The following is a 26,236-nucleotide window of genomic DNA, read 5'->3' on the forward strand; positions in this document are numbered from 1 at the left end:
AACTGGAAAGAATAGATGCTGTGAGAAGAGAAGTTAGTGAAAATGCACTTGCTGGTCATGATAACACTGTTATATTTGCAAAGCAGTTTCTGGATATTTGTATTAATTTCAGTATTGCTTGTTTGACATCTCTTTCCTTAAACAGCTCTTATGATATGGAGCCCAGAGGACAGAATGAATAAGCCTGACATTTTGCCTTTTTTCCTCCAATCATGGAGTAAAAAATTGGCTAATTGTGTGTGCAAAACACATATGTCAAAATCCATATTCACCTAGCATCAAGAATTTGAACATAGGAATAAAAATCAATTGCAGAAAAATACAATTATGGAAACTGTTAAAAAAATGTTTAAAATAGCTATATATGTTGTATGTAAATTATAACTATGTTTCCTTTTTTTCTGCTTTGGCCCAGCCATTTCTCAGCATTGTGCTGTTTGCTTTAGCGTGGACAGTGGGATTTGTAACACATTACATCCTTCCTCAGCTCCGCAAGCATCACCCCTGGCTGTGGATCTCCCACCCCATACTCAAAAGCAAAGAGCACCAGCAGCGGGAAGTGAGAGGTTTGTAATACAGTCTTTTCTGAAGAGTGGATGCAATGACTTCCAGCTTGCCTTGGTTTGAACAACAAAAAAAATAAAAAAAATCCAGAAGTAACAGATCTGGGAGAATAAATGGCCCTTTTACTTTTGAATAGCACACATATCATTTTAATTTTTCCACTGCACCCGCCAGCAGATCTGTGAACCTGTAGGAAATGTCTTCTCAGGCCACTGCCCAGATGGGCTGAGGCTGGGCAGACACGTCTGGAGATTGTCTAGCCTGATGCCCCTGCTCAGAGCAGGGTCAGCTAGAGCAGGATGCCCAGAGCTGTGTCCAGTTTTTAATATTTTCAAGTGTAGAGACTCTAAAAAACTGGACATAGCATTCAGTCATCCTTACAGTAAGAAAGTTGCTTCAAACTGTGATATTTGGATGGATTTTGGTGGGGGGGTTTTTCTGGTTGTTTTTTGTTGTTGTTTTTTTGTTTTTGTTTTGTTTTGTTTGTTTTCTTTTGTTGTTTTTGGTGGTTTATTTGTTTTTGTACTACTTTTTTCTGGAAATGGGTTTTCAATTTGTGCCCATTTCTTTTGTCCTGTCTCTGGCCACTGCTGAGAGCAGAGTGGCTCCATCAACTTTACTTTCCCCCATCAGGTATTTTTACCCCAAAAATGCTGCCAATCAGGCATTCATAAGATGCCCCCAAGTCTTTTTCTTCTCATAGTTAAGCAATCCCAGCTCTCTGTTTTTCCTCATATGCTGAGTGTTCCCGTCCCTTAATCATTTCACAACCTCTATGTGATCTTTCATGAGCCACTGTCTGATCTGCCTTTTGTTTTACTTTACAGTACTGTTACTTGCTGTATTGCTTGACATGGTATAGTTCATGCCTAATAGATTGGTGTTCTACATAATTAAAAAACTTAAAAGATTGATGAGATTGAGGTATTATTTTTTCTACTTTCTGGCATATCAGCAAATATAGTGTTCTAATTTAAATTGTAACACTTGTAGAGAAACATTACAATTGAAAAGGACTTAAATTTTCTTTAAGATTTGTTCTTGCTGATGTCTGCTGGCTTCAGTGGGTAGTGCCTTGATGCATGTGAATATCAGTCAATATTTTAGTATGTCAAGATCTGATTTCCTTTTCTGGTAGAGTTATTTCTGAAGCAGGCAGTGTGCTTTGAGAAGTAAAGCTTCCCCCCTCCACCCCAGCTCTCTTCTTGGCTTTGCTACCAGCCAAAAGCTTGCTTGTCATTTCTTGATGGATCCCACGCCTTAATAATTCTCAGTATATGTTTCTGAAGTGTTTGAAGACAGTATTTGCAGAACAGTCTGTTGAGGGACTTTAGTCTGTTCTTCAGCTAGTCCACAAAAGTGTTCAGATCACTGTCTGGAACACCATACATTAAGGATTTAAGTATTTTTTACTTAAAAAAAATTATGTGTTTCAAAATTATTACTTTCCAAACAAGGTTGGGTATGAAAAAAGTACCCAAGAGACTTGATTGAAGGTTGCCTTTTAACTTTTACTGCAATATGCCAAGGAAGGTATAATAGAAATATAAATATTATTAACCACCATGCCCAGCTGAAAACAGTGTCCAGGACTTCCTGTCCCTGATAACCAGTAATTCTGATAAATACCCAACTGCATGGTTTGTTTCAGCACTTAATCATAAAAGACCACTGTAGGATTTCTTTGCCTTGTCCTAATTAAGTCTGTCTTCATTTTAAAAAAAAAAATTGTTTTCCTAAATGCAGTGACTCAGCATTTGAAAAGGTTGAAGGTAGAGACTTGCTGCACTGATTTCCACAGATGGGTTTCCTTCTGTTTTGAGATCCAGCTGCATTTCTCATGCTGCCTGCTGTGGGAACAGTCTTTTTTTGCTTCTTTTGCAGTCCTCATTTATATGTGGCATATTCCTGTACTTTGGGGTCTAAGTATTGTTGCAATGTCACTGGTGTTCTGTGTTAGAAAACAAGAGTAAAAAAAAATTGTACATATATATGTGTGGGTATATATATATTTATATATATATTATATATATATATATATATATATATATATATATATATTTCAGTCCCTTAGGCTGCTGCAGAGGTTTTTTATCACGTATGAGATGAGACAGACTGTGGAAAAGTTAATCCCTTTGATAGATATGTCTGATGGGCTGTCTTCTTTCTTTTGTCCTGTAATAAAAATGTAGGAACAAAACTTTAAAATGTTCTCTCTTTGTATAGAAAGAGAAACTTGGAAAAAGGACGGTAGTACCCCACAGCTGTCAGATGCACACAATGAAAGGACAAGTACACAAAATAAGATGTCTGTGAGGAGTTTTTATTGCATAGATTTTAATTTTAATCTATTTTTTTTCTTTGACAAGGGTAGTGCTATTGAAGGACAAATGACTGCTTGCCGTTAGACAAACAACTGGCAGTGACAATTCCACAAGTTTATTCCTGGCTTTGTTGCATAGACTTTGGATGAGCTCCTCAACCTTTAAGGTGTTCCATAGAATAGCAATTATCAGAGCAGTTCTTGTGCTGCCCCTGTGAGATAACTCCGTTTTTACTTGTCATTGTCTTGGCTGGTTGCAGGATGAAAGGCTTAGGTTAAGATGTATGAGCTTATGGTATATCGATGTGTAGAAATTAGTGAAGGAATAAATAAAAAAGAAATCCTGATATAATAGCCTATTTTTTCTTCTCCTTCCTCCCCACTACTGCTTTTAAACCCCACAGGTTTGTGTAAACCATTTTCAAATCATCCACGTCTTTCCCTGGGGCCCCTTCTGAATGTGAGCTCTTTATTCTGTCTCCATTGTCTGAACAGACCTCTCTCTGCCCCTGCACCTACCTTCTGTTTGGTTTGTGTGATGTGCTTATCTCTTGTTTGAAGCCTGAATTCTTGCACGGAGCTCAGCTTTGGGCATGGCTGAAGTTCTTGAGCTCAGGAGGAGGAAAGAGGAATGGGGAAAAACAACTAGGTTCCAAAATGGACATTTTGTTGTGTGTATGAACTTCTGGGTAATGAAGAGGAAATATTTTTATGTTATAGCAAGAAACAGAAGTTATTTATATTTTCTGAAGGGGGATTTTTCCAAGCGCATTACCTTAGCTTAAGGTACTGGCAAAGCATAACATCAACCTAATTTGGAAGGATTGTTTTAGATCTTTGTCTTAGCCTATGCAATATACAACTGTGCCTGTAGAACGTAGAAATCCATTGATTCAGCATGTCTTCTTTGTCTGTCATTGAAAAGGTGTGTTTGGAAGAAGGGGGTCTCTACATATAATTGTTTTCATTTTGCAGGGATAATTATTGGCAATTCAGTAGATGGCATTTTTATTTCTGAGTTGATACCAAGTTCTGCCTTTTTGTGTTCACTGTTTTCCCAATAACCTTGTGTAGCTGAAATTTGAGGAAAAAGGCATTGTTTTTGTCTGTGCACAAGTGTTTCTGCACTCAGTCCACCTAAGTTCTCATAGCAGCTGAATTGCATGGAGCATTCGGTCCTTGTTTAATACTCATATTAAGCACTGTGGTATTGTTAGAAAAGTCTACTGAAAAAAACCAAACCTGGTCCTTAGAGAGGAATGATGCGAGATGCCATCCTGGCAGATACTTCTTACAGTGTCTGTTTAAGTGATTTGGGAAACATCTATGACAGTTTCTATCTCCTGATATTTCTTCAGTCTTTAGATCTCAAAGGGTGTTTCATTTATGAGGTCAATGATAATTTACATTCTAAGGAACAGTGTTTGGCTACTATAAGATGGGAAAGTAGAGGCACAGAGTTCCAATGAGGTTTCCGAGGTGATTCAGCAGGTCAGTGCCAGAGCTGGAGAGGGCCTCTCTGGGTTCATTACATCCACTGAGAGTACTATTTAATACACCAACTAAATAATTGGATGATGTAAAAACCACCATCTAGCATATGCTATCTTTTATTGTTTCTGAATGTGTCTCAGGAGTGCAATTATAGCCAGAAAAACAGATAGTTTCTAAGCTCAGAGAACAAAATTATTTTTCCATTGCCAAAAATTATGAAATCCATTATTTCATAGATTATTTGGTTGACTATATTTATTAATGTGAGCTAATTCATGTCTTTGATGGTACTCCAGTGCAAAAAATGCTGATGATTTGACAACACAATCTGTTATCTGAATTTCCATTTCAGATGCTGCTCATTTGATGTGGTTTGAAAGGCTTTATGTGTGGCTACAGTGCTTTGAGAAATACATTTTATATCCAGCCATAATACTGAATGCACTCACCATTGATGCTTTCTCAATTAGTAAATACAAGAAGCTTGGTACACAGTAAGTAGATTATAACTCAAAGCATGTGATTAGTAGAATATTTGGTTTTAGACTGAAGACTGAGAAATGGAATTTGTTTTTAAATAAGCCTGTAATCTTGTCACAGTTTGCTTTCATGCATATTAGTTCAAAATACAATAATCATTGGCTTTGCTGCAAGAAAAATGCAAAATTACCTTAGCACACTAAAATGCGTCTCGAGTGAGAGAGAGTGAAATTAAAAGATTAAAGAGCTATATATAGATATATATGGAAGGTCTAAATGTCAATTAAAAGCAAGACACACTATATCAGGCTGCAGGTGTTTGATGGGCATAAACTCAGTGGGGTAACTGGAATTAATCAGATGAAAATGAGAAATCTAGGCTGGATATCAGGAAACATTTCCTAACTGAGGATTTTTAACACTATGCCTTAGTCTCCCAAAGGAGTTATCAGAAGCATCACCACACAAGTCTTTTAAGTCTGAATGAAATATTAAACAGTGTAGAAAGGTGGGTAGTCCTGCATTAAGAGTGGTTTGAAAAAGGTGGGGGTAGGGGTTTTGACAAAGTCTTAGATATTAAGCAGGACTGGTGATGCTGATCCGTGGTCTCACAGTGTGATCCTTGCAGACAGCCTTTTATGGTAAGTATTTTAGTCAGTGACTTGACTACTGCAGATATTCAGCAGGCTTAGTGACTGCAGTATCCCCAGCGAGCAGAGTTTCTGCAGTCTTTTTATCAGAATGACAGTGATGCAGATGATAAAACAAAGACACAGCCTTGGAATGCTCCAGTAGCAAGAAAAACTGCTGGGAGGTGGGGCAGAGTTCCTCAATATCCATAAGAATGCACAGTCTTAATTTCAAATATTAGATAAAAGAACTTTGATGTAAGTATTGCATGTTGATTTAATTATTTCTCTCTCTTAAGGAGCAACACAGCTTTAGGAACTACACAACTATAAGGAATAGGCAGCACCTGCTTTTAGGCAGCCCCTTTAGTTTGAAAGTTGAACTAGGCCATTAGTCAAATTATCTGCAGACATTAGTCGAATTATCTCCCAGACAACTACTTTTACAGAGAGACCCTCACCAGTCACTCACTGATAGCCTCTGTAGTTCCCCACTGACCTTTTCCCCTCCCCAGGCACCTGGAAAATGCTACAGCCAAGGTGCTTCAAGAGTTCAGGTGTATTGTCCAGGGTGACACTGAATCCACACTCATCCCTCTATGTAGCTCTGCAAGGCTGGGAGAATTAAAAGTAGTCAGAATGCCATTTGTTACTAGCTAGCAGACGTGACTGAATACATGCACGGAGCAAATATGTAGGGTTAGGAAGGTGCTATTTTTACATAGTCATTCCTCCAAGCTAGATTGCACTTTAAAGTATCACCTCCCTCAAGTGTTCAGAAGAAATGAGTCAGACCCCCAGAAGTCTTGAGATTAAATAAAGTAATTACATTTGTCTGCCTCTGATTGTTTGGCCTGTGGGGGAATACCACAGCAGTCCTTTCCTTCCCCATCCCCCTTGTGTCTGTGTGATCACCTGTGTAAAACCTGCTCTCTCCTTTTCCTTGTAACTGGTCTATCCATGAAATTCCCAGTATGCCTTTTCCTCTGGCTCTGTGCTTTAATAGATTCTCCCTACAGCTGCCATCCAAATGCCACATGCAAAGCATTCAGCTTCTGATTCCACCTCTTTCTGAACTCTGTAAACCCATGGGGCATCCTGGATTCTCCTTGCTGCTTCCCTATACAGTGTTACTGAGGGTTTTAATGCATAAATACCTGTTTTCTGTTGCTGGAACATTCCTTAGTTATTGACCACCCAAGGATCACACCGCATGATGCTGTAAGGAAGGGAAGACACACTCCCGCTCTGTGTCTGAAAGTGTCTGAGGTGGAATTTTGTGTGATTCGATGTCAGAGTTTTCCTCAAATTGAACTTATCTTTTAAAGAAGCTTCACCTTGCTTTGTGATTTAAAGGACTGCAGCAGTTTGCTTCTTGAGGAGGCAGAACAGCTCCTTTATATTCAGGAATTCACTTGAGCTTTCCAGACCCTGTGTGCTGGTTATTAACAGGACCCATGCTGACAGTGCCTGCCCCTGTTACCTGCTGAAGAGGCTCTGGAAATCAGCCCCCCTTCACACGTCCTCTTACATCTTTTCCTGGGAGTTAAGGTCCCAGGAAAAGCACCTTGTGTGGCAGTATTCTTAAAGAAGAAGGAATAATGAGCAAATTAATTTATGTTACCTCTGAATGTATTATTTTGTAAAGTGTCATTTTTTGGTGAAAGTTTCATCATGGTAACAGGCACATTGACTAAAAAGTCTTCCTTTTGCTCTATAATCTGTAAGTTTCCATGTGAACAGTTCTCCATGTTGCAAAAATTTTCTTCTTTCTGAAGAATGAGATATGCAACTGGTTCATATAGAATACACTAAGGATGGCTTCTGTTGGCTTCAGAATCTATTTAGCTTAGTCATTAGGTTTTCTGTTCAGAAATGTGAGGCAAATTGAAAATAACAGCTTTGACAAGGTGGGAAATAAGGTCAGTTTGGTGTTTCATTCCAACAGTAATGCCCTACTGATCCTTTAGAATGACCAGCACTTGAAATAAAGTTGAGCTGTATTATGGGAGATACACAAAAATGAATAAATGCCACATAAAATAAAATCAACTTGAAAAATAGGAATCCTGCTAGGATGGTGGGATCCTGTTGAGAATTTTCTAGCCTGCCAAGTGTCAGTTATGGCAGCAGGTATTCTCTTGCTTAGCAGCAGGATGATTGAGAACCTTCCATGCATTTTGCAAATACCTGGCCTACTTTCTCATTCGTTATGCATTGAAGTCCCCACATTTTGGAAGACATAGGTTCAACACAGGTTCTTTTGATCCGATGAACTACTAAATAGAATATTCAGCTTTCTGATCAAGAACTGTGGTAAGAATTTCATACACTTCACATCTATGTGTAATTCTATCCAGAATTTTGGCAGCACATAATGAAATTACAAGTAAAATTATAAAATCTGTCATCAGGTGAAATTTCTTGTAATACAAAAAAAAAAGAGTTCAAGGGTTTTTTTTTTTTTTTTTCAAATTACAGGAATGTATTAATGAAAGTGCCAAGGTATTTCCTGGGCTGAAATTTTTCTTTAAGAGGGATATAAAAATGTCTGGTCTAGATTCTTGGGTTTTAGTAGTCAGTGCTACTCTTTTTAGTACAGATTTTGTTCTTTTTTACAACTTACAAATATGTCATAATGATAAGGGAAAAATACAAAATTTCACATAAGTAAAATAACTGTGATGATTTCTGATATTACTTCTGTATCCTTTTAATAAATAAGATATGTAGATTTAGATATGCATAGTAATGGAAAATACAACTGGTACAGATATTTGTATTTAAGACCTTCTTAATTTAATGCTTTATGACTTGATTAGGTTTTTCTCTCTGCTTTTCTTACAGCTGTGACATTATCCTGATAACAGTTGCTGGGATGAAACTCCTCCGCTCCTCATTCTGTAATCCTATTAATCAGTTTGTTACTTTGAGCTTTACTGTGATCTTCTTCCGATTTGACTACAGAGATATTTCAGAAAATTTTTTGCTGGATTTTTTCATGATGTCCATTGTGTTTCATAAGGCAAGTTTTAGAGCTCCTATAATTTCTTTGGGAAAAAAATATTTTCAGTGTCACCTGGCTGATCAATATACATTAGCACTTTTTAGAAGTAATGAATGCATACATAGACTCAAATTATTGGTATTATAAAGGAAAAAATCTTTTAAATTGAAAAAAAAAGGCTTTGATTAAGTGGTTATTTTCTGGCTTTGTGCAATATATTTTTCATCTACTTTTTGTTCACGTGTTGCCATATAAAGTTCAGAATTGTTGTTTTCAAGAGAAGAATCCTCAATGAGTTTGAAAGAGCCTCTTGGGTCATTAGTGCAGGACTGCCCTCCAGATCAATCGCCTGGTGTTTTTATCTCAGTTTCCTTTGAATGCCTCTAGTGGTTGACTCAACAACTTCCTTTGGGAAATTATTCCATTATCTAATCACCCTCATGATAATAAATGTTTTCCTAATGTCAGCCTTAACATTTTTATTTTCCTATTTTCAGTCTGCTATCCTTGTGATGCTGCCCTTAACCTTAACCTCAGTGCTCCTTCCTCTCTATTACATTGTTAACTCTTGAAGTGTGCTCCAGTTGAGTTTATTTTAAAACTACCAAACCCTTTCTGCATCAGTCAGGTCAGACCCTGTCTTTATTTGGAATCTAAGCTGTTTCACTGAAATAATTAGGCTTAACTGATACATTGAGAAAACATGAGAAAGTACTGAAGATATGAAAGTATTCATCCAGGGGTAATTCTAGTGAAGTATTTGGTTTTGTTGTTCTTTGTTTTATTTGGTTTTTTTTTGCTTAGGCTCCTTTACTTGGTTTCTTTTTCTAAAATATTCCTACTATGTGTAGGAATATTTTAAAAAAAGAAAGTTAGCATCCCTTAGTTAGCATCCCAGTTAGCTTTTAGTTTGTGAGAGAAGAAAGACATGGTTCCATATTGATTGCTGCATGTGCTGTGGAGATATTTAGCCCTTCTACACAAGGAGCATCAGCTCGTACTGCTGTCTATGCCCACCTGGAAGTTTCAGGCTTCCTATGGAAAGGTGCAGTTAATCGGTGCTATGTTGGGAGTTCCCAGTCATTTAGGGAAAGAGTGAAGGAGAAATTAAATGCTTTTCCTGGTTTATTTCTGTGCTGCTGTAAGGGAAGATGAGAAAGGAGGAATCACAACTTGGTGAGGTAACTTGAGCTCACTTTTTGCTGAACTCTTGGGCCACACTCCAGCAGAAGCTTCACGTGCTTTGAGCCTTCACCCTCAGATCTGTTGTTCTGCTTTATCTCTGCTGGGGTGAGAAAGCAAGGGCTGGGGAGGAAGGGCAGAAGAGGAGGAGTAGAAGAGATGAGACAAAACTCTGCTTTAACAAGATCCCCCTCCACCATACTCTGATCCTAAAACAGGACTAGAGTAATTTTTTAAGCTGATTAAAGATAACCAGTGAAGGCGATGTGGAGTTTGCTCGCATTATGCCAGTTTTCACGATTTGTTTCGTTACCATGTTCCCTAGAGAAAGAGATAAATTTTTGTCTCCAGAGAAGTTTATCACTGCTAGGTCTCATGTCTGAATGATGACTTCCTTAGTCCTAAAGTTCCTTCTCTAAAAACCTCTTTACAGGATCAAAAAATTAGCATGCCAGAATTGGAAGTTCCACTGTTTGTTAATTCTTTTGAAAATGTTGACCTCATGAGCATATCACAAAATACTGCTGTGAATTATTGCGTGCTTTTGTAAGAAAGAGATAGAAAGTCTTTTCAGTAGGATTTTTGCAGAGTTACTTAGGTAGATTGAAGCTACTATTTACAGTAGAAAGACTAGTGTTAGCAATGAGAATGAGATAACAAAGGATGCTTAATAAATTGAGCAGAGATGTTTACTAGAATAACTACTGCTCTACTAGACTGAAGGCTGTACTGCAGACATGTTTTGAAAATGTGGTTTTAGCATTCATCTTCCATCCTCATATCTAATGATATCTGAAATTTTGCAGGTCATTAGTTCAGCAAGTGGAATTGTCCTTGTTCCATTTAAAAATTCTAAGTCAAACGGTTGAATTATTTATATTACAAAAACACATGCACAGTTTCACAATGATCATTAGATCCAATATGAAAAATAGCATTGCAGACGATAGCAATTAAATTCCTTTTAATTTCAAATCATGAAGGGCATAACTTTTCTTTACCCTAATTAAGACTTGAGCTTTAATTGGCTCAGCATTGTGGAACTTCAGTAAAGGATATGATCCTTTGAGGATAAAGATGATGTGTGTTTATTTCATACTATAGCCTCTAAGCAAGCTGCATCTACCTTTGTTCCTAAAAGCTTTATGGGTCTTCACAGATTCTGTCTGTATTTCAGTCATTTTTATGTTTGCACTTATTTTTTACAATGCAAACAAAATCTGAAATACTGTCTATTACTGTCACCTTTAGCTATGCTGAGTTTATTACACAGCCATGACTGATTTCTGTTTGCACGTTGAAAATGCCAGTGTGGCACTCTCTTAATTAAGGAACACTAGAAACACTGGCTTAGTCACAGTACTGGCAATTTTTAAGCAAGCTTATCCCACAAAAAGCTTTGCATGCTTTGAAAACATGGTGGTAATATTTTTTTCTTCTACCAGACACAGGGGAAGAAAGACTCTAAATTCAGCAGACATTCACAACTGCACAAGTCACTCTTGATGCAGATTATATGGAATAAAACTTTGCTAATAATGTTTGGTAGAGTATTTCTAAATAGCTCACTGATTGTGCTTCCCTTGTTTTCCCCATTGTGCTGTTAATTTAATGTAATTTAGTCAAATCAGAAACTCCAAATGAGCATACTGCGCCCTGAGCAAGCTGGGATACGGAAGTCCAAATTGCTGCTCACAGATATTCATCTCTCTTAGCCAAAACACCCACACTGAGGTAACACAAAGAACAAGAGAGTCTACTCAGTTCTATTCCTGAGATTTTTTTTTATTTTTGTCTTTTTAACATCATAAGACTTGCTAATGTGACACAGTTAATTCAATTCTTTTAAAAAAATGATTCGCTGTTTTCATTTTGACAATTCTCAGAATGTGAAAATACTAAATGTTGATTTATGCATATGCAGAGTGTGTTATTTTGTATTTCAAATTGCCTTGGGAAGGCAGCAAGATAAACAATTAGGAAATATTTTCTTTCTTGTTTTTGAGAATGATTGCATCTTTCAATTCAAGTGAAACAGGACTTCTCCATCTTTTTTAAATTAAGACTTTCCATGTAGTGAGACCAGGTTGTGTCCTTGACTACAGCCTGGGAATCTTCTGCCCAAAACTCCTGTTGTCTATAATCTTTCAATCAGAGCTGAATGGCCTTTTAAAAGTTTGTGGTTCCTCATTCAACATGTGTGGGTGTAATGCTCTGATGTATGTCCTGCAGGAAGTCAAACCAGATAATCGAGACACTCTTGGTTTACATGACTCCACATAAACTTTTCAAATGAGCCAGTTGTTCTCCCTGGATGTTTTAGGAGATAATGTCAGTGCAAAGTGTTAATAAGAATGTTCATATTAAGTGAAAATGGAAACCCACAAAAAACTGAGACTGTATTCTTCATAGGCATAGCAAAGATGGAATATATAATAGCACTTAGGAGATTTCTTCCTAGATTTTTAACACTAGGAAAAATTCTGAGACTCCTTCTTGTAACAGAGTAAACAAAAAAAAAAGTGAAAATATTAAATGGTTCAAATAGTTTATTTGGAACTGATGAAAAGATGGGCCTTTCTTCCATTCTTTTTCTGTCTACTGACATAATATTTAACTGAGGAAAAGTTCTAACATACGCAAAAGCTTTCAGAGGAAGAGCATATGGATGGTTAAGTGATATTATGGCTCATCCAGTCCATTTTTCTTCAGTTTGATAAAAACAAACAAAAAGTAAAACAGTAATGTGCCCAGCACTGCCTTCCATGGCAGATGTGTGAGATGCTTTTGAAGGGTGTCTGGAGTGGCTGGTCAGGAATGGACCAGTATTTAAGTGTGAAGTAGAAGTGAATGCAAATAATTCAAACAGCAGGGATATCAGTTTGGAGCTGGCTGAATGTTAACAAGGATGCTCAGGGCAGGACTTGTCCCCAGCTCTTTTGCTGTGCTCAGTTAAAAATGAGGTTTTCTGTTTCATCCAGTGCTACAGGCATCCTCTAAATTTTGCTCATGGAAAGGAGCCATAGTACCTCCCTGAACTGCTTTTGGAACCTGAAGGAGAGCCGATGTTGAGCTGAAGGAGCAAAGGCAGCAAAACCCTCTGTGCTGTGCTGTGGATGCTCCTGGCTGTAGTATGCTCTTGGCTACTACAAAAGCCTAAGTGGGAGGTTCTTGCCAGTCCCTTCACTACTGGGATCATGCTGCTAAACTGGCTCTTACCAGCAACTTTTTCATCTCTACAGCACAACTAAGAAATTTTAATTTTACTTTGGAATATGGACTTTTGACAAATCTGTGCAGCTTCCTTTAAGCCTTAAAGAGTGAGCCACCCCTAGCTTACACACTCATCTACCACACAGATCTGAATGGGAATGATAAGCCCAGGTGCCATTAACCTTCTAATGTACAATTTAGCTCTTTCACTGTCTTGCATGTTACTGTCAGGTAGTTTAATGGCCTCCTAATTTGTGTGTGTGTATGAACTAATTAGCAATACAAAAATATGAAATCACCTTATATTTTCTTATCATCAAGTCTTCTGAGGGTTCTGAATTTGTCTTCATGCATAAGGCAAAATAATCAAAGAAGCAGAGCTTGTTAAATTTGCCTTCATTAACACTGAATTTATTTGCCTAAGTACTCTTATTCCTGCTGAGCTCACTTAAATATACAATTTCCCTGTTTGATATTTTTTTCTTCTTTCCCAGAATACATTTTCCAGCTAAAAAGGAATCCACATTTTTATAAGAATTTTTTCTCTTTCTGTATACTTCTTTCTCATGTAGTATCCTAGACCACATGCTTATGAAAGATGATCTTTGTCAAAGTAGATCCAGCTAATGCAGCCAGTTTGTAGCAACCTGGCAGACCTTTGCTGATCAGGCTTAACTTTCAACATCTGCAACACAATCCCTTGGACAGGAAAGAAATTGTGTGTTAGCTTGTTTTCCTTCATTTTATGAGAAAGTGCTGCCAAGTGCATTGACCTTCCTGGTGCTTTGTTGAAGTCAAGTAATTAACCTATTGGATCTTTTTATTGCCTTTGTGGCAATAAAACTCTTGGTTAGTTGGCATGTCTCATTGATTTAGGAGTGACATATAATTCAAAAGCCTCACTCTTTTTCCTTTCCTATTCTGATTTTTAATCTTTCTCTAAATCTGATGGTTCACTTCAAAGCTTCTGGGTCTAAGTCACTAATTTATATTTGAATCCATTCCTTGCCATTTGTGCATACTGAAATCCAATGTCTTAATTATCTGTACCCTCTTGGCTCACAGCTGTTTCCTCAACTTTTGATATCTGGCATATAAATGCTTTTAAGACACTTTCTGCTGAGTAAAATACCCAAGGCTACATCTGATATTTGACAGGATAATCCCACTGGTATTTTCCATAGACTCCTTAACTCTCTTGGGCGCCTTACAGTTCATGTTTCCTCTTAATATTGGAGGAATGGTTTAATTGATTTTTCATTCAGCCTTCTGTCACTGACCTCTTTGTCAGACTTCATTCATTGCACTATTCCAAATTTACATTTTCTCTCTCTCTCTTTTTTTTTTTTTTGTGTTTTTTAAATTTTCTCTACAATGGGGCAAGTGCATTTGGGGGTTCAGGGAGATGCACACCTACTTCCTGGGTCAGTGTGGCTCAGTATGCACTGCGGTCTATGTTCACGTGCATTTGTGCTGGTGGTTTTTTTTTTTTTGTCTGTTCTGTCTGTGTTGATGCAGACACTGAAAGAAAAATCTGGAGTACTTCAGTGCAAACTTGAAGTATTTTTTCTTCTGTTCATTTTTACCACAGAATGCTAGAATGGCTTGGGATGGAAGGGACTTCAAATCATCGAGTTCCAACTCCCGTGCTATGGGCAGGGACACCTTCACTGGATCAGGTTGCTCGAAGCCCCATCTAACCTGGCCTTGAACATTTCCATGGATCAGCTTCCATCCACAGATTCTTTGGGCATTGTTCCAGTGCCTCACCACCCTCCCAGTGAAGAATTTCTTCTTAATACTTTATCTAAATCTCTTTTAGTTAAAAACCATTCCCCCTTGTCCTATCACTTCAGGCCCCTATTAAAAGCCCCTCTTTCCAGCTCTCTTGTAGGTCTCCTTTTGGTGCTGGAAGGCTGCTTTAATGTCTCCCTGGAGCCTTCTCTTTGCCAGACTGAACAGCCCAACTCTCTCTGCCTTTTCTTCATAGGAGAGGCACTCCATCCTCTGACCATCCTCTGGACCCACTCTAACGGGTTCATGTCTTTCTTGGGCTAGGCACCCCAGAGCTGGATGCGGGGCTCCAGGTGGGATCTCACCAAGCAGTGCAGAGGGGCAGAATCCCCTCCCTGGCCCTGCTGCCCACACTGCTTTGGATGCAGCCCAGGGCACGTTTGGTTTCTGGGCTGGGAGTGCCCATGGCTGGGTCACATCCAGCCTCTCATTCACCAGCCCCCCCAAGTCCTTCTCACAGGGCTGCTCTCTTATCCATTCTCTGAGCAGCCTGTATTTGTGCCTGGGATTGCACCAACACAGATGCAGGACCTTTAACTTGGCTTTGCTCAACTACATGAGGTTTGCCTGGGCCCAGTCCTTTCATAAAGGAAATTTCTGGGAAGATACAGTGTTGGCAGAGTCCATGCCTGTAAAGGCTTTCCTGAAAATGCTTGAATCAGTGTTGCCAATGAGTGCACTCCCAGCTGCACTGATTTATTTTGCTTGTCTGGCCCTCTCCATATTAAACTTATGAGCTCTGATCACCTTTTGCCCACCTTGGATATATGTGAGTCTGTTTTTTTACAATGCCACAGGTTCCTTCCCTGGGCTCTTGCTGTCAGCTGACAATGTATGAAGAATCAGCATCTGCCATGAGCAGATCCAGGGCTCTGTTAGGTTTTATCACCATCTTATTGTCATAATCCTTACCACAATTACATCTGGCTGATGTTTAACTTCAGTTGTAACGTTTTCAAGGCTTGCTGCTCAAACTGCTTAAAACATGCCTGTTTTGTACAGTGTCACTGTTAAGTGATGAATGTTGTGCTTGAGGAATATATTCTTTCCTCTGAGATTTGATGTCAGAGACTTGGCCTGATTATATTTTGATCCTCTTGTATGTATTGCATTAGACAACGATTTTGAAGCCCACAAAATAAAGGCTTCGAGTGTCTGTAAGCGTGTGCAGATAAAGACATCCTAGAAAGTATTTGTTGTAGGTTCAAGCACAGCTGTCCAAATACACCATAGAATGTCACAATGACTGAAGACATAAGCATTAAAAACCTTTAGTATTTCCAGTAAATCTTGTTTTACAGGATTTCATAGGTGAAGTTTGTTAAAATGGTATTAAATAAAAACTCAAAAGTCAATTATTTGCAAAGCAAAGCCATGAACAATCATAAAATTATTCCACCAAGTTTAATTTTATCTCCTTAAACACATACACACAGCTTTTCCCTCTTGATGTATATTCATTTTAATTGACATATCAAAAAAGAAAATAAAAGTACACCAGTAGGTATTAGAATTTAATTCTGAAAGATGACATTTCCACTTGATCAGAATTAGCTTAACATGAAGAAGTAAATACTCCTCTTAGTCTCAGTTCAAATCATCTCAAGGTCACAGAATCTAAAGAGAAATATAAAAAAATACCTGTTCAAACTAAATGATTTCTTTCTGCAATTAACTTTTTTATCTCAATTTGTGTTGCATGTAGAGCATACAGCTATATATATATATGACTATTATTTTTGTTTAAAACCTATGTGTGTATATATATATATGCAGTTTTTTAAAACAGAAAAATTTAAACTTAACAAGAAAATGTTAATGTTTATGCATTATTTAGTCCCAGAGTTGCCAAGAAGTCTGCCCACACAAAATCCCAACAGATGTCAAACACATAAAAGGGCCACCAAAAGCTGAGAGCATTGCATAGTCTCCATCTCACAATGAGTCATTTAAATTCAGGTGTTAACCTCTGCCTAGTTTATTCAAATCTACCAAACTGAGAAAAGGATACACAATTTTAGTGATGTTTTAGACTCCACAAATCTTTAACTTTTCATGTTAACTAATTTCCATTAAATTTGTTTGTAATGGTGCTTACATTTGTTTAAGTAAGAATAACCAGATTTAAAGAAAATCCTGGGAAGATGAGTCTTTGCCTTTGCTTTTTTTAATACTCACTGGTGCACCAGAAGTCTGTAGAGGCTTCAGAACTCATAGAAGACTTAAGGATAATTAAGGTAAAATATGTGTCCACATAAAATACACATGAAAGATGGATGCATACTCTGCACTTTTTCTTGGTGGCACTGGGAATGTGCTGTTTAAATTCACCAAACATGCTGATAATTTAAAGTCTTTATCAAAGACTTTAAAAACAGTTAACTGTGTAAAACTGTCACATGCATAAAGATATCTAGGAATATTAGAACTTTTATGCCCCCTTCATAATATATTATTTTATATTATAAATAATATATCAACATATAATGGTTTCTGCTTATTGTAACTGTAGAAAACACTGAAGGTCTAATAGGGCTTAATAAAAATTTTCTTTTATAAATCATCCTAAACTGGGATGCAGAAGGCTTAAATGAAAATTAATCTTTTATATATATGCTTAAGGAAATGTATAAAAAGAGGGTTAAAATTCACCAGAGACTATTTGTTTTTCCACCTTGACTTTAGATGGAAAGGTTCCTTCATTGTATCTAGCACTGCTACGCCTCTCCCTCCCTCATTCAAACAAAACACTACCGGGGGTAATTTGTGTTTCAAAGAACCACAGAAGGGCTGAGGTGTCCCATCAGGTCCCATGGAAGTGGGTTTTTTTCTAGTTTGGTTTATGTGCTTTTAACTAATCCTTTGCTATGTAGGATTTCTCAATTTCTCCATGCTTCCTCACAGCTCTCAGGGGCCTCTGACTTGAAGGGATACTAGTAAAGCCCAAGCCAAGGAAGGCCATCCCTGTGCCCTCTGTCACCAGGTCCCCTGCCCATCCATCAGCAGATCCATGTGATTTTTTTCCAGTGTGTGTTGCTGTCAATACACCTGTAGAAGTCCTTCCTGTGGCCTTTTACTTTCCTCAACAGATTCAGCTCCAGATGGGCTTTGCCTTTTCTCTCTCTTTCCAATTCGTTGTGTATTGTTTCTGACAATTTAAAAGAGATGAAGGTTTTCGTCTTTTGCTCATGTCTTCAGATTACTGAAGGTTGAAATGCAGCTAGTTGTACTTGAACTAAGAGAATAGCTCAGCCTCGCCTATTTATAAAAGCAGTTTTTAGCAGCTTCAGTTTCTTTCTGTGAGAAAAGATCTGTGAGTTCCCCTATCAGATATAGGAGCAAGCATATTGCAAACTGGTTGAAACTGGTAAGGAGAAACAGTTTCTCAGATTGTTTTAGCAAAATGAAAAAGAGAAAATGTAAAGCCAAGTCCTCCTTTCCTAAAGCGCAGTTGTAGTTGGTAGATGACATCACCTTTAGCAATTATAGTTAGAGATGTAAAATGCTAATGGCATATTACCCTGAAGGGATTTTGCAGAACATGCCCTGGAAGCAGGGATTTAAGAGGTAATAGAGGCACTTGACAACTCTTAATGAAAGCAGTAGCTTGAAAATCACACATTTCCAGGCTTTTAAGTGTAGTGTTGTAAGGATTTCAAAAACCAAGAGAGGTTCACTAAAGCATTCTTGCTTCATGTTCTCGAATGGAAATGAGCTCCTTTGCCTGTCTTGTGGAAGTGTTAGCTGAGAGGAAAGTGTTGGAAGAAACAACAGCAAGTTCCAGCAGTGGGGATGCAGAAGCAGTAGGACTTGTTAGATGCAACAGGGAACCTGGGCTCCACGGGCCAAGTTTTGCAAGGCGTAAATATTACAGAACAACTGAAAACTATATATTGGAACATGGAGCCAGAAGGGTGTCCTCCTGGATTTGGTTTGCTAGAAAATGCAAAACTTGAGTTTTATTTGAGATTTGAAAACCTTTTGATGAATTCTGTGCTTTGAGCACAGCTAGGGTGATTTATGACTCTGTGATGTCAATCTCTAACTGGCAGAGCTTTGCTGGGTTATGCTGCAGTTTTAAATTTTTGAAGTTTCAAATGCAAGTCATTAGCTTTTTCCAGCCCTTCACTTAAACCCTTTTCCAAATAAAATTTTTCTTCCAGCTGTTCATTGTGATTTTTCAGATAAATAAAACTGAAGTGAAACAAAGCAACCCCACAACCTGCTAAATAAGATTCAAATAAATAAATGTCCATTTGAGTTTCAATTCAGTTTTACTTGCCTACTCTAATGCTGCAGTCTGCAAGTCACATTTAGTATTTTTGACAGAAAATAAAGTTAGCAAGATACAAGTTTCTCAAACTAAGTAGGGGTAACCAGGCTTTGCATTGAAAGGATTGTAACAGCTTGATTTTTATCAGAGCTTTGGTGGTTTTAAATAGTATATCTGTGCAAAGTAAGTGTAATCTATACTTTGTGTATTGCTCCTAATTTGAGTCATGCCAAAGCAAAGAAAGTGGGTGAATCACTGCTTGTATCTCACCTGGAAGGTTTATTAGTTGTGACTGGAGCTAGGGTGACACTGGTTATACCAATTTAGCAGCTGCTCTTTGATGGGTTTGTAGCACAAAGACCAAAACAGGTCAATGCTACAAGTGCTTCTTGCTTCCCTCACACTTGATATGCAGTTATTTACTACAGTGGTGGAGAAGCTCAGTGAAACATCCTGTAAGTGTATTGCCACTGCGGATTCCGATGGCCAAGGGGGACTTTGGGAGTGGTGACTTAAGGAGGAGTGAAAGGAGCTGGCCAGAGAAGGTCAGCGCTGACTGCCAGCATGCTCATACACGAAGTGTGCCCAGAGCTGTGCTCTGTCCCGAGGCCAGCTGTCGTGGGGAGCTTGTGTCTGTGCTGATGAGCTCTCCCAGTCTGTGTGCAAGGTGCAGGTATGGAATTGCCACTTAAAATGAACCATTAAGGGTTTTCATTCAAAAGAATTCCTGGAGATTGTTTGGAAGAGTGTTAGCTGGGCCAGATCAGAACCTTCCCAGATACCTTTCTAACAGTTTAAAAATATGCAAAACATCAGTGCTTGAGAACATTCCCTGGAAGCATTTTAATGTACAAGTGTTGATACAGTCTCAATGTCTTTCAGGATGTTGGCAAAGTCTTGTTTTTCACTAACTCAAAGAAAAATTACTCTAAGAAATTCAACATATATTTGCTATATGAGCATGAAATATTGCATGTACTCCTGTTTCACTGTCAGCTTCCGTGTGTGTTGAGCACTAATGTCTATTGATGGCCAAATCTTTCCTGACAGTTTGTCAGAACCCACTTTGCAATAGATGAGACATAAGATCTGTTTTGGCCTGGTGCCAAGACAAATGACAGGGGGAAAAATGTATTCCAGGGAAAAAGTACACATCATTCTTGAATCAGAAACTGTTGAAGCACCAAGCATATTTTACAGGAAGCAAAAGTAAATTCATTGTGGTTTCCAGTTTGCACTGCGTAACAATAAAAGCTCATATTTATGCAATGTTTTTATGATACAGTGGTCTTGAAAATGCAGCTGCAATGCATGATTAATGCCGTGCATATGCTTACATCATAATAACTTCTCCCATCGAGTCAAAAAATGGAATGTTGTGTTCTTGAGAAGTCTGATTTCTATGTGAACAGCCGCATGTCAAACATCGTACTCTCTCTGTTCACTGTATCCAGTTTTGCCTGGATTCTCCTCTTCTGTAACCCTCTGACTTGTGGTCATATAAAGTCAGTGAATATCAGAACCTGTTCTCCCACTTTCTAATTAAAGCAGACATACTTTTGAAAGGTTATCAATGGGAACTACCTAAGTGTGGTGGTAAGGAATGTATCTCATTGCAAGTTTGAATTTTGAGTGAAGAATATACTTTAATGCCTTACTGAAGTAAGGCCTTAATACCTATGAAAGCAATAATACAATATAACTTAGCTCATGTTTATTCCAGGGCACAGTTTTTAAGTGTCTCTTTCAGATACTAGTTTTGAAATTATCTCAGTGCCTAAAAAGTGTCTTTTTCTTTTTTTTTTTTTCCTTTTTTTTCAGCTGTGGGACCTACTGCAGAAGTTGCAGTTCATCATGACATACATTGCTCCCTGGCAAATTGCCTGGGGGTCGTCGTTCCATGTTTTCGCTCAGCTCTTTGCAATACCTCATATCCTTTATAAATTTGTTTTTCTTTATTATTAAGTTCCTCTTCATATATGCAGTTTATTTACAGTGTTTGAATGAGATTTGAAATTCTTAGGTAATTTACTTTAAAATTTGAAGATCTTGGAACATTTTCTGAGAAACACAGTTTTCTGTTCTTTTTTTTCTTTTTTTGGCTGCATAGGATCTGAAACTGGGAAACTGAACTCTGACTCAGCCTGGTATGTTTATTCCCACCCAGCCACATTCTGCAGATTACTTACTTCTCCAGTCCTCAGCACTGAGTTTTGATGCATCCAGAAAGAAGTGTTGTGACAGACATATTGCAGGGCTTATGGCTGACTGAGCTCTGAAATATTAGTTTCTTTCTCACTTGTTTCTAGTTGGTATGTCAGATATAAATTAATTTCAGTGAGCCAATTTCTGCCGCAACTGTCCTGATTTTTTTTTTTCAATTTCAAAAGCAGCTATACTTTTACATTTTAATGTAAATTTTTTCTCATTAGGGTGCTGAGGGATATTTTCCTTTTTAACCTTTCCACTCTGTTTTATGAATAACAGTATGTGTTTGTCAGCACCAAAGCAGTCCTTCAGAAGCAGTCTGTTTGGTGCCTGTTCCAGGACTGTCTCCAGGTTTGTGGATATGGCAAGTAAAACACAGAGTTCAATGACCTCTAAATGACCTGTGTGTAGGGTTAAAAATTCTATATTGAATTTTTAGAACAAAAATTACCCAATTTAAATTGAAATTCAGTTAGAAATTTGATTGAATACAGTAAAAAGAAAAACCCAAAAAACATTTTAACTAAACAAATCTAACTATGTTGACACTTAAGGTGTTACCAGATAGTAACTTTTAATTTCTTTAATTTCTTCCTTCCCTGCTAACCAGTCATGTAAGAAGAGTTGACAAAGTGGTTCTAGTTCAGACCTACTGACGAGTTCACTTTGTACTCTTTTTTAGATAAATGCACTTAAGTATTTGTCCCTTCCATCCCACAGGGTTGGTTTTTTTTCCCTTGAGCGATTTCTTCTGCCTGCTCTTTGCTGTGAAACATAAGCAGTGTTGAGTAACAATGCTTATGTTAGATGGGAAGAATAAATGGAAGCCTCAGAGAGAGGGAAGTGCACACAGAATAACTCCCAGAGGGAAAGTTTTAGATTGTCTCCTTATAGAAGGAAAGCATTATAAAAGCAATGATTTGTCCTAAGAGTTTTAGGTTATCCATAGCAAATCCTTCCAGAATTTCACAATTAAAAAATATTTTTGTTTCTGTTGGGGAAGTGTATATGAATTTATTTAGCAAAACATTTAAGAACTAAGACTGCATTTTAACAAGTTTCCCTGTGGTCACAAATATTTTCTGCAGTGATAACTTTGCTCTTGGTAAAATTACCAATTAAATTTTGCAAAATGGAAAGTAGTTAAACCAGAATTTTGTTTGTTCACAGAGTTATTGCTAAAGTGATCTAGCCTAGCTTTTTGTTATTTATATTTATAGTATTCTTTGTAAATGCAAATCTGTCTTCTAAGGCAGTGCTGCAATTAAGATACTGGTTAAATGCTGAAGTTAATATTCCCTCAACAGCAATAACTCTGCCTCTTTGCACGGTAATTTTATTTGTTGTTATCATAACCCTGCAAACAGTAATGATGAATGCATGTTGCAGTTTACAGAGGTACTAAACCTGCCATTTCTTTTCAGAGTTAATTATTTGTGGCTTTTAATTGCTTCAATCAGTTCTGCAAACAGGATGTAAATTTTTAAATTTCAAAATGCCTGGGTGAACTTTTGCTGCAGAGCTCATTGATATGAGTAGTTCAACATACTTTAATGCCTTTGAGTGCAGCATGAAGGACAACATGTGTGGAGCTTTGCCTGGTGGAGGTTGTGGAGTCTCCACCATTAGAAATCTTCAGGATTTTAAGTGAATGTCTATCAGGAGTCATATAGGTTTAGCTGATTCTGCTTGTGGCTGCTAGATGGAATAGGTGACCCTTCAAAGTCCCTCTTAATCCTAAAAGACCAGGAACAGCAATGGGCTTCAGACTTGAGGATAGATCTGCAACTTCACTTCCTAGCATTTAGGCAAAATGAGGTTATGCATCTCTAAATATCAGCTTGCTGAGAAAGTCAGTGTAGTTTGTGGTTCAAAGGCAGATTTTATCTAAAAAGGGAACACTGAAATTTAAAGGGGCGGAAAAAAAGGAGTTTGTGGTTGAGATTGTCCTCTTTAGGAGAGCTTCTGTTCTGGTTGTTTCAGGGTTACAGCTCTAACATCAGAAAAGAGAGCCCTGTGACAGTCAGTTTTCCCATCCTCTAAGTGATTGTCTGCCTGGAAGGGACTTGTAGTAATTGCATGTAAAAATGTGGGTTTTGAGAAATAGAAGATTTGAGCTGGCCTTACTGCATAGTTTTTTGTTAAAAGAAGGGGATGGAAGATTTTCAAAATGTCAGGTATTCACTTACTTGTTTTGAAGCTGGTTTGAATTTAAACAGATTTTTAAACTGCAAGAATTAACCCTCAAAGGCAATGTTTTATAAGATTTTTTAGCTTTGGGGTTTTTGATCTCAAAATTTGATTTTGGCCATGTTAGAAAGAAAATCCATTATTCACAAAAAAACAAGTTCTGCTTCTAGACAATGTATCCTAACAAAGATGGTATACAGGAAACGTGTCTTGGGTCAGGTTAAAGGTCAGTGAAAGAAAGTATGCCTGTAAGTTTTTGACACTTCTTTTTTACTTTAAATACCAATGTTTTAATTATGTTTAAGTAAATAAATAATGACCTAATACAGGATGTCCTCAAATGAAAATAGCCCTGAGACAGATAATTGCCCACTGCACACGTTAGGCGTAAGAGTCAGATGCTGTCACTTGCTCTCATGACACACCTACAGATGTGAAACAGTTAAAATCACTTTTCACAAATCAAATGGGTCATGTCTTTTACTGTCTATTTAGTAGAGCATTATGTCTTCTGAGAAAAAAACTCCCCGTTGCTACTGATTATGTTTAAGTTCACAGTGAACAAACAGTTCACAGTGGTGTGCGAAATGTCTTAGCTCATGATGGTGGCAATTTTTAAATCAATCATTATATAGGTACTAACTGAAAAAAACTTGGTTTGCTGCCCATATCTGTCCTCTTTGTTCTCTCTTCCTCTCTTCAGCTCCCATGCCTCCTTCCCTTATCTGACACTTGTAAGTACTTGTTCATCTTTCACAGCCAGTGCTTAGTTATGACTAGACTGTAATGTGGCAGTTCAACTTTTTTGATGCACTTGCTTTTTGCTCTGTGCTCTGTGTCACTTTTTTAAACTTTAGACTCTCAGGGCAGCTCATTTTTCAATCTCTCTAATGCACAAAGACACCATTCCAGACCACTCTCTTTTAGTAAGGTTGAGAGATTTGAAACGCATCTTTTGGCAAATATTTTTGTCTAGATTTTGCAAATGGCTTTTAGAGCATGTCTAGCTAGCAGTTTTCTGGAAATTCTGTACCAATGATGATGCTACTTTTGTTAAAGTGGGCTTTTTGTGAAGTCTCAGGGTTTGTGGGACACACGTACAGTATATTGCTGTAAGAGGGTAAGCTAAAACACTGGTTATTGGGCGATTTTACCTTAAATTTAGATTGAGATGTGCTTGATCATTGTCCATTGGTAGTGGTTCCTTTAGTTCATGGCTTCTTTATTTTGCACCTCCCTCCCAAGAGAGGTGTAAGAATGACAGCTGGTCTCTTGTGCCAGTTTGAAATTATTTTCCTTAAATTTCACGGATGTGGTATCAATTAATGAAGAATTTAAGCATAACATTTTATTTGCTTGCATTTATTTATGCTCCTTTAAATTTGCATCTTTTTTAGTATCCTTATCCAATTCCTAACTTGCTTTCCAGCAGCCTGAAATATGACTTTACATTTGAAGTAAGCAATGGATTCAGGCATTCATTATGATGTTTATGTGTGATACTTACTATTTCCCTGTAATAGTAACCTTCTCATTTCTTATATGTTTCAAAAAGTATGAAATGCTGAACATTTTTTAGCTTTTGGCCAGCATGGACTTGTAAATTCTCAGTAAGAATCAATGTGAAAGCATGACATTGAACCAGCAGGTTGGAGTATAGAGGCATAGTTTCTCCACATACCAGGTCATTCCAAAACAAGCAGAAAACCACAAAATGGAACACTGGACACGGTGAAAGCCAGACTCCAGTGTGGAGAACAAATTATTTCCAAGAGATTAGTTTTTTCCTCATGTGTGTGTGTTTTAAACTCTGTGTCAGACTCTGGAAAGGCACTTTTATGTCACAGAAGGTAGCTGAGGTAGCTGGAAAAGGGTGTTTGCTGCACTGCCTGTGCCTAGCATCTCTCCTTGGGCAGAGATTAGACAGGGTCACCCCAATAATAAAACTGTAGCATTGAAGAGCCACTGACTATGTGCTGATAATGGCTGATTTGACACTGCTTGCCTTCCTCCCTTTCCGTGTTACCTTAACTTGCAGTTTTCAGACTCCGCTATGCTTTTTTTTCAAACTCTGGCTGCTTCAGTCTTTTCTACACCACTCAGTCCATTTCTGGGTAGTGTCATCTTCATCGCATCGTACGCACGGCCGATCAAGTTCTGGGAGAAAAACTACAAGTAAGACTATTCACAAATTTCTACCTTTGTTATTTGTAAAGGTTTTGCTTTCGTTAGTTTCATTTCTGGTGGTATTGTTTGTTTCCAAAGGTAATCCTTAAATTAGGGCATGAGAGGTTGATCTTTGAATCTTGTTTCTGGTGTTTCACTTTCCCATGGTATTTGGCTATTTCTGCAAGTGCATTTAAGCAATTATCAGTATGTTACAGATGAGGCGTCATGTTGCATTTGTTGTACAGACACATAGTAACGAAGCTGTGAAAAAGAAAAAAGCAGTAAAAACTCCCAGTTGTCAGCCTTTTTTGTCTTGCTAGCTAGTGCTAGCAAATAAATCTGTGAAGCCTTTGGCACTAGCAGTCAGACTGCATAAATACATTTTATACTAACTAGGCTGACTAAATGCTACCCTCTGGGATGCAGCAGGTAACTCTGCAGCTGCAGAACTGTGATAGAAAGGGAAAATTGCATTGGCCAAGTCTGGGCTTGGCCTCGCCAGGGAGAAGGGCCACACACTAACCACCTCTTGTGTTGGTGATGTTGGTGTACCTTAGTTTGAAGAGTTTTCTTTTGTTGCATTTTGACTTGTGTCAGTGAGTGAATATGTACTCATCTGTAAAGAAATTAGACAGACAAAGCCAAGTTATATAAGGAGGCTTTGCATTCCTTTCTGAATGTGATGAGATTTGTGGAAACCTTTCAAATGG

At 37.8% G+C, this 26,236-nt stretch overlaps 1 protein-coding gene across 6 annotated transcripts in view; it reads left to right on the forward strand.

Annotated features, from left to right (window-relative positions):
- Nucleotides 1–26,236, forward strand: part of PCNX2 (pecanex 2) — a 151,393-nt gene that overhangs the window by 71,482 nt on the left and 53,675 nt on the right. For all 6 annotated transcript variants that reach the window (XR_010358915.1, XM_064413825.1, XM_064413826.1 and 3 more), the window contains 5 exons: nt 416–566; nt 4,734–4,875; nt 8,338–8,515; nt 20,781–20,889; nt 25,403–25,532. Coding sequence is in view for 5 of the 6 variants with exons in the window: in XM_064413825.1 (XP_064269895.1) it covers nt 416–566; nt 4,734–4,875; nt 8,338–8,515; nt 20,781–20,889; nt 25,403–25,532 (710 nt within the window). In the remaining variant the exon portion in view is untranslated. The remainder of the gene's footprint in view (nt 1–415; nt 567–4,733; nt 4,876–8,337; nt 8,516–20,780; nt 20,890–25,402; nt 25,533–26,236) is intronic.

This window comes from Passer domesticus, chromosome 3, assembly GCF_036417665.1.
Source record: "Passer domesticus isolate bPasDom1 chromosome 3, bPasDom1.hap1, whole genome shotgun sequence".
Lineage (NCBI taxonomy): Eukaryota > Metazoa > Chordata > Aves > Passeriformes > Passeridae > Passer > Passer domesticus.